The sequence below is a fragment of the Netta rufina genome (genome assembly GCF_964035555.1).
Source record: "Netta rufina genome assembly, chromosome: 7".
Classification (NCBI taxonomy): Eukaryota; Metazoa; Chordata; class Aves; order Anseriformes; family Anatidae; genus Netta; species Netta rufina.
The window spans coordinates 25,728,257-25,740,823 of NC_140130.1; the positions used below are offsets into that span (position 1 = coordinate 25,728,257).

Here is a 12,567-nt window from a genome sequence, read left to right on the forward strand (position 1 = left end):
CCTAATTTGCAGTTTTCAGAAGAGCAGTTGAAAGGCAGAGATGGCATATTTAGATTACGTACATCCAGAGACACAATGCCATGATTGTTCTGTTTCATGAGATCCTTTCTTAGCCTGAGTGAAATGACGCTTAATCCCCTGTAACCTCTGCCAGCTTGTTGGAGGTGAGCCTGTCTCTTCTTGCCACTCTGAGCATCTGGCTATATATCTGCTTTCTCATCCAGGCCCCTCTATTGAAGAATCTTGACTGCCTTATGTCTTCACATTTTTCTCCCAGTCCTGTTCCTTCTCTCAAGTAATGCCAAGGACTAGCAGGGCATGCCATTACTGTGAGGGTCTTCCTGCCCTCCCTCCAGACAGAAGTATTTTACATCTATTGTATGTAGCTACTTTTAGGACTCTTCAGCTAATCATGCTATTTCATGTCCATGGTGTTTTCCTACCTAGCTTATATATGGCTATAATAACTGTTAATTTGGTGATAAACATATAATTTTCACGGCAGAATAAATTAAACTTAATAGTGCTGGTTTGAACTTCTTTTTTTCCTTGCATGCTACTCCCACAATAAAAAACAGTTGTCAGGCTAGGGTATTTTAGGGGGAGAATGGAAATATAATACTCAGTAGGACAGTGGAATGGATAAATTCCACCTAGGTGGCTTTTGAAATCTTTTCTTCTCTGTATGGTATCATCATTGGTTTTCTGATGCATTTATGACCTGTACCCTCCACTTGTCAGAGGGATATCTGCACGATGGGAAAGGGAACAGTGGGTATGGAAGTGTGATGAATTCCCGACTCCAGTGAGCAGTTACAGTTTTAAAGGTCAGAGGTGGATCATGCAATAATGTCCAGTTAGTTGGAGATGAGATTAAGACTTCCCTTCAGGAGACCTTCTTCTGAGCTGCTGATGACATTTTCAGACAAGGTTTCTACATGGGTATTTCTCATGTGTACATATTCTCCCATTACAGACACCCACTATTTGACCTGTCGGATCCAGGAGTGCTCAGAGACCAAAAGGACTGGGCCATTTTCACGCTCCATTGACATCAGCTCCCTTGTTGTTCAGGATGAATATATCTTCATCCAGGTATGTTGACTCGATGAGAACGTGACAAGAATTCTGCCTGCACAAGGTATTTGTTCTGTGGGAGAGAGAAGGCATATTCTTAGGACAAATGTGTGGGACTGCAAACTGTAAGAGCAGGGAGTCTATATCCACCTACTTTAGATTGGCGATGCAGTCTGAAACAACGTAATTGATCTCTGTTCCTCACTTGTCTCATGTTAATCTGGTATATTTTAAAAGTTTGCTCATCGATAATCATGAGGGTCCACGTGTTTCGCAGAAACTCTATCTTGCTATTGTTGTGTCTACTTGAAAATTGCAAAGAAGCTACTGTGAACTGAAAAGAACAGAGAAGAGCAAAGGAAAGGTGTGAGTGATCATTTTAACAAATGGAAAGTTTACGCTAATTTGACAGTCAAGTAATGTTAATGGATTGAACAAAGATTTGTAGTGGGAGGTAAAATAGCAGAGGGATTGGAAAAAAGATGTTACAGGACACCTTCAAGGCAGAAGATGGCTGTAAATTATTCAGCTAGTTGATGAGGGTTTTGTAGGTGAGGAGGAAGTGGCAGAATTTAAACAAGAAACTTAAAGTTTTTGAGATTTTCTGAGAAAACATGGGTGGAATGGTATGAGGCCATCTCTCCCTATTTCATACCTATGGAGTTGTGAGAAGAATCATACGGTGTCTAAGAGAAATTCCCAAAGATGTGCCATTAGAGTGAAGACCATAGTCTAGGCTGTGGTAATTCCAGGATGTAGAGAACTCAGGAGACACAGATTAGACATGATGATGAGGTGTGGAAATTAGATGAGAAGAAACTTTAATCCAGGTGGCAAAGGAAAGACACACACTTCCTTTTTTGACTAAGATAGGGTTAAGGAAAGCTCCTATTTTATTTATTTATTTATTTTAATACATACAAATCATAAGTTCTGCACCATTTATTGTGAAATTATTCTTTAAAATGGAAGTTTTGGTGGGAAGGCTGATAATATGTGCTGGGATAAGGTGAAAGACTAAATCCATATGACCCAGGAAGACTGCAATATGGAAAATGCATGCACATGAGTAGCGTAGGCAGTCTCCTCCTTGTGTGAGCAGGGGAGAGAGCTGCTCTGGAGAAGATTGATTGTTATGGAAGCCACAGCCCCCCCTTGATCCTCCCATGACACCCAGCCTTCCACTACTTCTTCTGGTGTTGGGGAGAGACCTGCTGCTAGAATACAGTGAGAGTGTAGCTGTTGCAGCTTAGTCATGATTTTACTAGAGGCAAAGGCTTTCCAATCAATAAATGCTGTTACTCACCAAGGAGTATTTTTGAAAGACTTTGTTAATCTGGAGGTTTATATCTGGCTGAGGGCATTGTGGAGCATTCAATTCTTTATGGTTAGCTTGAGGTCTTGCAGACATTCCTCATTGCACGGCTCTCACTTGTGTTACAGGAAGAATGCTCTGTGTAGAAGCTTGAGCTTGCAGTGATGACATCTGCCTGGTGTGTGCACTCCTCTGACTTAAATTAGCAATGACTGGAAACAATTGCTTCAAGTTAAAAAATAATAATAATAAAAAAAACAGTTTGTATACAAATGTGTGCATATATTTGTAATACTTCGAGTGATTTGGATGCCCTCGGTATTGTTTTGTTTCAATGTTATGGGTATTCAGAGTGAAAATTATATATCCCCACTTCTCAAAAATTTTAAATGCACAAACTAAACATTTCTACTGGTTTGGGCAGGCAGGAGACTCTCCCTTTCACAGGTTGCCTATTGCTTTTCCCTCTTTTTTGCATCCCTCTTGTGGGAATGCAAAAAATGCCTGGAAACAGGGCACAGACCAAGCCCATGTAGTTCTCAAGCAAGAAACAGACACTTCAGATTCACAGCACACCCCTTTCTGAGCTGAAGGTGTGTTAAATCCACCGTGTCCAGCATATGGTCGATGGGCTTTGCAGAGTGTTTGCTTGGTACATATGTAGGAGTACTGATATGTCCTGGATGTATTAATCTCCGAAGCCATGTGATGTAGCTGCCTATTATGGGATGTGTTGGATTCACCGTGTGCAATATCTCATGCATATCATTCTGTCTGGATAATCTTGGGCAGAAATATGGGAGCCAGCTCTTCTGAATTTCAAATATTAGAGATGAATAAATAAATATCAAATTAAATGTTAAGAACCTGGTGAGGCTTAATAGCTGCATAAAAGATAGGTGCATGAGCTCCCATCTGTCTGTGCTGGAACAAATCAGAAGTAGTGTTGTGGAGTAAAGAGGGTAACTCATTTCTTTTAATGTTCATCATGAAAGCATTAGGATTTTAGTCTAAGCCAGTAGTCTGTGTTTCTCTAGAGTGGACAGGTCAGAACCTTCAAGGGCAATTCGTTTTATCCTACACACCCATTGCAGGATGAGAAAGGTCTCTCTCTGTATATTCTTTTGTCTTTAACATTAGAAGGCACCTAATTATAGCTTAGAGAAGACCTATAACTTTCCAACAGCTATAATAAGGGAAGGTGAATCCCAGCTATTGATATCAACATCTCGCATTATTTGTATGCAGCTATTCACCAGTGTATATCCATTCTAATCAAATTGATAAACAGGCCTGTAGTGTCAGATTCCTGGGAAGAATTAACCTGTATAACTGTGCTCTCAAAGCAGATTTGATGTTATGGTGCATAATGCTCAGGAGAAGGGAAAATATGGAAAATGTTATAGTGCCATTATAAATCAACACTTCCTTATGTGGAGTGTTGTTGTGCATCACTTCTGAAAGGATCTTGCAGAATTACAGCAGAAAAAAAGAAAAATAAGAATGATCCTATGCTTGAAAGAAACTTGCCTATGAAGAGAGGTTGAAAAGATTGGGACTAGGCAAAGGAGATAAATAACAGCACAAAATGAAAAATATAAAAGGTAATGAAGAGGGAAGAAGTAGCTACTAAGAGATAACATTAATCATTCTTATGAATAGAACAGTAGGTGATCATTCTGAACTTATTGATTGACTTTCTATTTGATTGACCACTAGTTGTTGAAGGATACCTAGCACAGCTGGAAGATTGGGTAAGTCTGTATAAATTGATACATAAAGAGAAAATCATGCCCTCTGTTTTGTGTATAAGATTTCATTCAGTTCACAAGATTGCTCTCTTGTAGCCAGAAGCCAATATCAGCTCCTTCCTTCATAGTTAAAATTTGCATAGCTTGCAAAGTAGATCACTTATTTGTGAGAAAACCTTGTAATATGATATTAAGCATGAATTTATTTACTGTACACAAAAAGCTAATCTTATGAAGGTGTATGAAATATTAGCTGCAACTTTGCCATTAAGGTGAATGTCAGTTATGTTCAATTACAGAGCTGTGTACTAGTGAAGCCAGTAATTTAAAGCAGTACCACACCTGTCCCTATAAGTGCCTTTGAATACTTTCTACTGAATTCGTATCACTTTCTAAAGTCAGGTGCAGAGGTAACCTGAAATTGTATATAAGATTTGATATCCTGACAAAGAGCTTACATTATAAGACTCATGGGTTAGGAACTATCTTTTGTTTTGTATATGTATCTAGGCTATTGATATTTTGGAGAATTTCTATGGTAAAAATAAATCAGTGTTATTCAGGGGAAAAGATTTTTCAAGCAAGTCAAGTATCAGTATGAGTAATAGAATTGTTCAGGTTGCTGAAAAGAGACTAAAATGCAACACTTTAATGAACGTGGGGATTATTTTGCAGAAAATTGTTTTGAGTGAGAAGTATTGTTTGGAGCAGAAACTTCTTATTTTTCTCTAAGCAAGCAAATAATATCAATGCTACTTAGTTCTTTAAAGTAGCTGTGAAAGAGCAGGAATGATCTATGCAAGTTTCCTTGCCAACAGATGAAAAAGTTCCGCAGAAAATGCAAGAAAGCATGAGCAAATGTCATTGCTTATTGCAAAGAGCGAAAAAGTCTGGGCTGAAAAATTCTCAGTACAGTGTTGCTTATTTGTGGTGGTCTAAGAACTAATGGGGATATTAAAAAAATGGCATTGGGAATCAACTTTGCTGTAAAACCCCATTTTTTGCAGAAAGCAACGTTCAAGTGGGCAGTCCTGCAGCTGGCAGAGGGAGCTAATTATTGCAAAGTTAAAGCCATTCCCAATTATGTAATGGTGATGTGGAGGTTATCTCAGGTGCAATAACTCAGTGGTTCCGTTGGGTGCCTGGAGTCCTGTGCTGGACAAATCTGACAACCAGCGGGGACTAAGGGCGTTCCCAGCTCAGTGGTGCAGTCCCAGGTAAGGACTGGATTTTCCCACATGTCTGGCGAGGGACAGTAACAACAATTAATCTTTCCAGGTTGTGTGGTATAAAGATTGCTGGCTGTACTGCTGTTATAGTGCTAGTGGGCTAAGGATGTGAGTGACAAAGTTTACAGGGAGAGGTAGTATTTTTTTATGGGATCAGAACTGATAGAGTTAGAAGAGGCACGGATAAGCTTTTGGGCATACTCATGAGATCCTAACGGACTTGAGGAAGGATTTGTTATGTGAAAAATACCTTCCCTCCCCCAAACTATAGAAGTAAGTCTCATAAAATATTTCTCCTCCCTATTAATCTTGTTGTGTTTTCCTTGTGTAAACTCTTCAGTGTGTGGCTTTCCTCCCAGAGGTCATACCAGTCTAGCTCAACATCCAGTTAACACTGTCCCTATTCCTCCCTGAAATTTCTGTCTCTGTCAATGCTTAGAGACCCTCAGGGTAACTTTGAACCATTTGATTTGAACTGGCTGTACAGAGATGTGTGGATGGGCAATCAATACCTATCATGATTGTTTTTTATGTCTTTATTTTTCTCTGAGATGGTACAGGGAGTCTGTACCATCTGCAGCTGAAGTCGATCTGAAATGTAGCTCAGACTTTCAGCAATTTCCATGGCACTGGCAGAGCTCCTGGGCATGGTGGGCTCTTCCGAGTTTTAGAAGAAGCTGATGCCTGGTTTGAGTTTGGGGGTGATGACTGTTTTCTCTAGAAGGCCAAACAAATGCCTTTTGAGATGGACACTCTTAGGTCTGCCTTTAGGGCTAAAGGCTTGTGGTGTCACTTTGTAGGGACAAGAAACGACACCTGCAAGCCCTGGTTGAAAAGGGCTCTGTTCACTTCAGGTTCTGCTCTGTTTGCACTTTAAGTGGGAAGTTGCTTGCACCATTATCCAGAGAGGTATGCTGAGAGGTGTTAAGTTTCACTTCCCAAGGCTTTTCAAGAGGGAGAACATGGGGGCCTCTTCCCTTTTCCACTCATATTACAAAATGTAACGTAATTTATCAAGGTGTTTAAGTGTGGGCTGAAATTCTTAAGAGGGTCTTGTTTTCCTGGTTCTCAGGTACCAAGGCATCAACGTATTAATCACTGCTGTTGTCCCTTCCCTGGCTCCTTCTGCTATTTCCCCTGTTGGGAAGATTTCTTGGCAGCTTTCTATGTCATTTCATTTGTAGCTCAGCATCCTGGGAACCCCAGGAGCTGCACTGCTCTCTCTTGCCTCCTGATTCCTCCAGTGTAGGTTGTCACGGGATATGTGAAGGTCCCATTCTCAAAAAGCTAAGCTGCTCTGGTGGTTGCCTTTCCTCTGAGGATGACCTAATGAAGGCAGAAGTGTGAGGTGAGCAGGGAAGAGAGGGTCTTGGCTGTTGTTAATAGTCCTCCTGAATGAGATGGGATTGGCAGTGTGGATGCTAAGAAGCAGAGGATGGTGATCACTCACAGCTTGCACATCCAGCAGCGTGGGAGCAGCTGCAGTTATTCTAGACAGCAGGAATTCCATGTGGAAAGGGAAAAGTTTGTCAAAATGCTCTTCATCATCTGAAGTAATTTTACACTTAGAGTTTTGCTCACTTCAGAGAAGTGTACGGCAGGGCAATATTTTAGCCTGCTCGCTAGGATGAGCGAGAACAAGCAAATCCAGAATTTTCCTAGATGTTCTTATATAGAGCAGCTAAATGTAACTCTCACAATATACATCTAAACAATTCCTGTGGCTCATGGGACCAAATACTTCTGCCAAAAGCTGTTGAATCAATTCAGTCTTTTGCTTCAGAAATTCCCCTTAAACACACTGATATCAGCATTTGCCCATAATTACTGATAGCTTCTTAGGGCACCTATCAATAATACTACCTTTTCTGCATGCTTGGATTCTCATCAATGCGTGTCCAAAAATCTTAGTTGAAGTGATATGATGAAAAATGGCTTTTGTAAAAAATGCTGCTTCTTATTGTTATTATTTTTTAAAATCTGAATCAAATTCTATTTTTATCAAAGTTGATACCTTTATGATAATGTATTTTTTTCAGGCTCCGTAAAAAAGAAAAATATTCATTATTTATAGCTTTAGAACTGGGGTGGGAGCACATTTCATTTCTCTTCGAAGGTTTATGGAGAAAAAGAAGTTCCTAATTAATCTATAAGCTATATATATCTATGTTTGAGCTTAGCTCAGAGAAATAGTATATTACTATATTATTGCTTGTAACTGTGGTTATTTAGTCAAACTTAGAAGTGCCAACATTTATTAGGACATGAGTGTATATTTCAAGTTTATCAAGTATTTAAGGCTGGGCTAAATAAGTGTGGTTTGCTGAATCAAATACAGCTGTCAGGTGAGTAGACATCAACCAGCAACCACAGTTGAGGTTATACCAGTTCGTATGGATACTGAACTTCAGCTCTCAAGCTGTCAGTTTAATAACTTAAGTAGAAAACTTCCCCAAGAATAAAGAAAAGCAATTTATTTATTTATTTATTTTAATGTGAAACCTCCCAGTGAAATGAGATAGGGAAGAAATTAAACTTTGATTTCCCGGTCTAGAGCCTTCTCGTGATTTCTGTAGAAGCTAAATACACTATGTTCAAATATATATTTCTTTCCTCCATTTTTTAACTAGGAGCCAAAGGTCTTAACAGAAATCAATCTGTGCAATTTATTTTTAACTTCACCCTGCTTAGCTCCAATTGATTTTTATCTTTGCAATCGATGGTAGAGAGAACGGCTTGGCGGGACAATGGAGCACTCTCCAACTTGTAGGGTTTGGTCTTTGAGTCTTTTATTGAAGAAATCATTAAAAGCTTATTATGAAACTAATAGGATGAAGACGTTTAAATGATGAACAAGATTACACCTGTTTTACTGGTGAATAATGCCTGCTACAGCTGATCTTCTCTTGCCCCTATTTAAAATGGCTCTTGCCCCTGTTCAGAATGCTGGACAGCTCTCCAGAGGGGGAAATTAATCCATACAGATGAAAGAAAATGCAACCCAGGTGCTAGTTAAAAGTCTTCTTAAAGCAAGACAGGCAGTAAGTAGTTGGCTACTTTCCTATTCACTGCTGGGTGTTTTTTGTCCATTTCTAGCAGTATTTCATCTTTGCTGTGCCAAATGTTATCAGAGTAGGAACATGAAGCTAAACATCTGTTGATAAAGATTGATTATCATTTTTCTTTTATTTATTTATTTGCATTTATCTTGTTTCTGGGGCTTTTTGTGCTGTACTTTTTTTTTTATTTATTTTTATTTTTTATCACTCTCTCCCCTTCCCACATCTTGTATGATTTATCAACAGTGTCTGCAGCTGGAGATGTAAAGGATTACTTTGGCAGACTCATATGTTTCCTCTGAAATCCCTCATGAGATTTAATGTGTATAATTATCCACCTCTCTTAAGTTGGTTTCTGTATGGGTAGTGTGCATTTGCAGCTCTAACATGGCTTATATTTTGGAGTAACTGTGCACATTTTCTGCAGGAGATGCTTTTAAAACAAATCTAGTATTTTCTCTCAAGATTACTCCATCCTATTGCTTTGCCATCATAGCTCTGACGGAAGTGAACAGGGACAGTAAAATAAATGCAGCTTTGTCTTAGCAAATTTTCACTGATGGGTCTGACACTCTAAAATGTGGCATGCTTTCAAAGCCTACTGAATTTAGCAGGCAGCTTGAGGGTGCTTAGCCCATGGAAGCAGTAATGCATGTCTCTGCAGCATAGAGTCCTATCTCCTCATGTTCAGGTCATTGTCATTGTGTATTGCCTTAATGAATGTGCAAAAGGGGTGACTTTAACAAAAGCCACAGGGAGATAATTCAGCCTAGATGGTGTGGTTTATGTTAGGGCGTTGGAGAACCTCAGTACACAGAAATATCTGAAAGGTGATTGTCCTGGCCACGCTGAGAAATCAAGAAAGAAGAACATTACATTAGGCTAATGCACGTGGATTCTTCCTCTGACCAGCTCACTGTATCTCCTGAATCTCTTGTGACTAACAGGCTTAAGCTTGGGAGAGGAGACATGACTTTTCACTCCTCGTGCTGGCAAAACTTGTACAAGGCTCAGACAGCAGCTGGCTCTGAAAAACAGCAAATTCACTTACTAAGGAGCAAGCTTGTCTGCCTAATGTCATAATTGCTCCATGCTTAAATCCACAAATCAATTTAGGGGATGCTATGCCCTCAAGAAGGAGAAAGGGTAACTAAGGTTAAAACAGTGAGGAAGGATGCCATGGCATTCTGTGGAGGTGTAAAACACAAATCAAGGGTGTCATTACATTGCTGATGTAGTGTTTCTCAAGTTTTCACTCCTACCAACTGATTTCATGTTACTGGGAAGGAGGGAACTTGACAAGCAAAGGAAGCCTATCTCTTCAAAAAGTAGGGAGTTTATTGGAAATAACATCCAAAGACATACTGTCAATAAGGAAATTTTAAATTTGGTTCTGTAAACTGACTGAGTTGCCATTTACAATGCTTGAAGTGGGAGGTAAATTACAGGAATTACAAAGTCTAAACATGTCTAATGATTGTGGGTTGAGCTGTGCTATTACCAATTCTCTTTTCCTTTGAACGTTATCAACAATGCGAAAAGTAGATGTCCTGTTCCAGTAACTGTGCAAGGCAAGTGGTTGTTATCCTTGTAAACCACCCAGGCTGAGAATGTAGGAAATGTAGGAAAGTCCTCTGTTCTCTTTCAGCCATTAGCTTAGAAATCACGTGCTAGCTGCATGCTGTCATTGTGTTTCCACCAATGCTGATGAGAGGCTGCATCAGCACGAGTACCTTTAGCCTTTCTGTGGGGTCTTTGAGCAGCAGGAGGCAGCTGAAGTCTTGCTTAGCCCAGAGTCATTTTGGAGATTTAGTAGTTCTGTGTTGGTTACAGCAATACACGATTTACATCAGGAATTATGGATGCCAGCATCAGTTAGCCAGGAAGATGAGATTGAAGCCTGATATACTGTGATCTGCAGTGTCTGCCATCATTATGGGTGTCTTTACGTTCTGGGACATCATAACTCCTTATAACTCCTCCTGCTTGCCTTTTGATCTCATTTGGATGATAGATTTTTTTTTAATTTTATTTTTTTTCTGGTTAAACAAAACCCAAACCTGCTCGTAAAGAATCATGTGTTTCTAGGCATGTCTCAGAAATTATGGAGATGAATGGATTCTGTGATATATTCTTTACAATTTCCACAGCCTTATGAAAATACTTCTGTTGTCTTCCATGTTTGATGTAATCTGTCCTTTTGTAGGTCAGCATGGATGATGAACTAGCATATTGAAACTCTCAGGGCTTTTAAAAGGAAACTTCTCATATTTCTTTACGTGTTGATTGATGTGAGACCAGATTTTCATCTTGTTAAAAAAAATAATAATAATGCAAGTATTAAAGAAGAGTAGTGGATCATGAGTGGAGGAAGGAAGAAAACATAGGTTAGGAAAGACAAATGTGTTTAATGGCAAACACATTCGTCCAAATGAATCATTTCCATGGGCCAGAAGCCCAGTTAAACACATAAAATAGAAATCCAGAAAAACAGATTAACAAGCCAGTCATTAGTAAAGGAGGAGGAAAAAAGACAAACCCAGCTAATTCTGTACTGAACATGACAGATGAGCTCACAGCAAATAATTGGGTGACAGTCATCAAATGTGAACTAAAAGGAGGCATTAGCAGGGAAAACAGTATCATAATCTCTGGGATTTACAATGTTGGAGAGTTTGCTCATAGGAAAAAGAAAAGTTCATCAAAATAAATTAAGTTGGGCCTTCCAAAATTCATTCTGTACCACAGTGCTTGCCAAAACTTTATAGAAGGCTTGATCATTATTTTTAGAACAGTTATAACCACGGATGTGTAAATCATGCAAGATGAGGTCCTGGCTGAGATAAGCTTCACACAACTCTTGCCAACAGAATTTGTGGGTGGCTTCAAACTAACTGGCTCAGAAAGACCACAGGACACAAAGACTTTTGCTTCTAAAACTTTGTCAAGGTGATCTAGTGCCAGGTAGAGGACTGAAAGGGAATTCATCTAATGCACAGTGAACTTGAATCATGTTATAATTTCACCTTTCTGTCATAAGAAGAAGAAAAAAACAGTTAAGTTTTGCAGTGGCATAATTTTTTTTAACTATGTAAAATCTTTTGTGTGTGACAGACTTAGAATAGAACTTGGCATGGGGGGAATTGGTCACCTGTTGATATTCCTTCTGCCATATTTTCATATGAGTAGCTTGAAGATTGTGGACTATTTCCTATGTTAATTAATCATCACAGCATCCCCATGAAGTATGTAAATTTTCTTATTATTTTAAAGAAAAGTAAATGCCCATGTCTCAGTCCATCAGAAGAGGTGCCAAGGGACCTAGCCAAGTAGTCACCGGACACAGTAATTAAATCTGTACTCTGCTACAAATAATGAGCTGATGTTGAAATCATGAATGGTGTAAAATGAGTGTATGAGGCAGCGTTACACCAATTGAGAAATTGGCTCTTCCAATGGAGGTCAGAAATACCACCAAGAGAATAAGGAATATTTAAATATTCCCTGCGTTGTTCACATAGCATGACCTAGAAGTGAGGGATACTTTGGGCATTGTTTTTACAATTGATCGATACAATTACTGAAAAAATGATTTTTTGCTTTTGAGTTGGTCTGATGGTGTATCAACTGCATAGTCTGTTCTCTGCTGTCAAAAACTTGATTTTGATAGTGGTAGTATTAGATGGGAAAGATATCCTTCTGGAGTAACACTGACAGCCCTTTCACCATCCTTGCACCTGAAGAGCAGGGCCCAGAAATGCTACTAGGCCAGTACACAGTGAGCTTTGCCTTAAGTGAGTCAAGTGAGTCTTTTTTCTCTGTCTCTGCCACTGGCTTGTTTTGAGACTGTAAGCAAATTGCTCTTGTTTTTTGTGTCTGTTTCCAACTTTAGCTATACGTTGTCTGTACAGTTTCAGCTCACTGTGGTTTGGGCTGGTTTTCTGCCTTCTTATGTGGTGTATGCCATAATGGTTGTTTTTTATTTATTTTATTTAGTGAGTACTAAATACTACTGCAATATCATTACAAGTAAAAATGTCAAATAAGCAGAAAGAAAAGTCTTAGTGTAGAAGCCTGTTCTATTTCTAACCTTTCCTTTCTTTCCAGTTCTTCAAACTGTCAATAGAAAAGCCTTA

General features: G+C 39.1%; 1 protein-coding gene across 1 annotated transcript in view; it reads left to right on the forward strand.

Moving 5' to 3' along the window:
* Positions 1-12,567, forward strand: part of SORCS3 (sortilin related VPS10 domain containing receptor 3) — a gene marked incomplete at both ends in the record, with an annotated part of 273,965 nt that overhangs the window by 194,734 nt on the left and 66,664 nt on the right. The window contains one exon of the mRNA XM_084290216.1: positions 977-1,095. Coding sequence (XP_084146342.1) covers positions 977-1,095 — 119 coding nt within the window. The remainder of the gene's footprint in view (positions 1-976; positions 1,096-12,567) is intronic.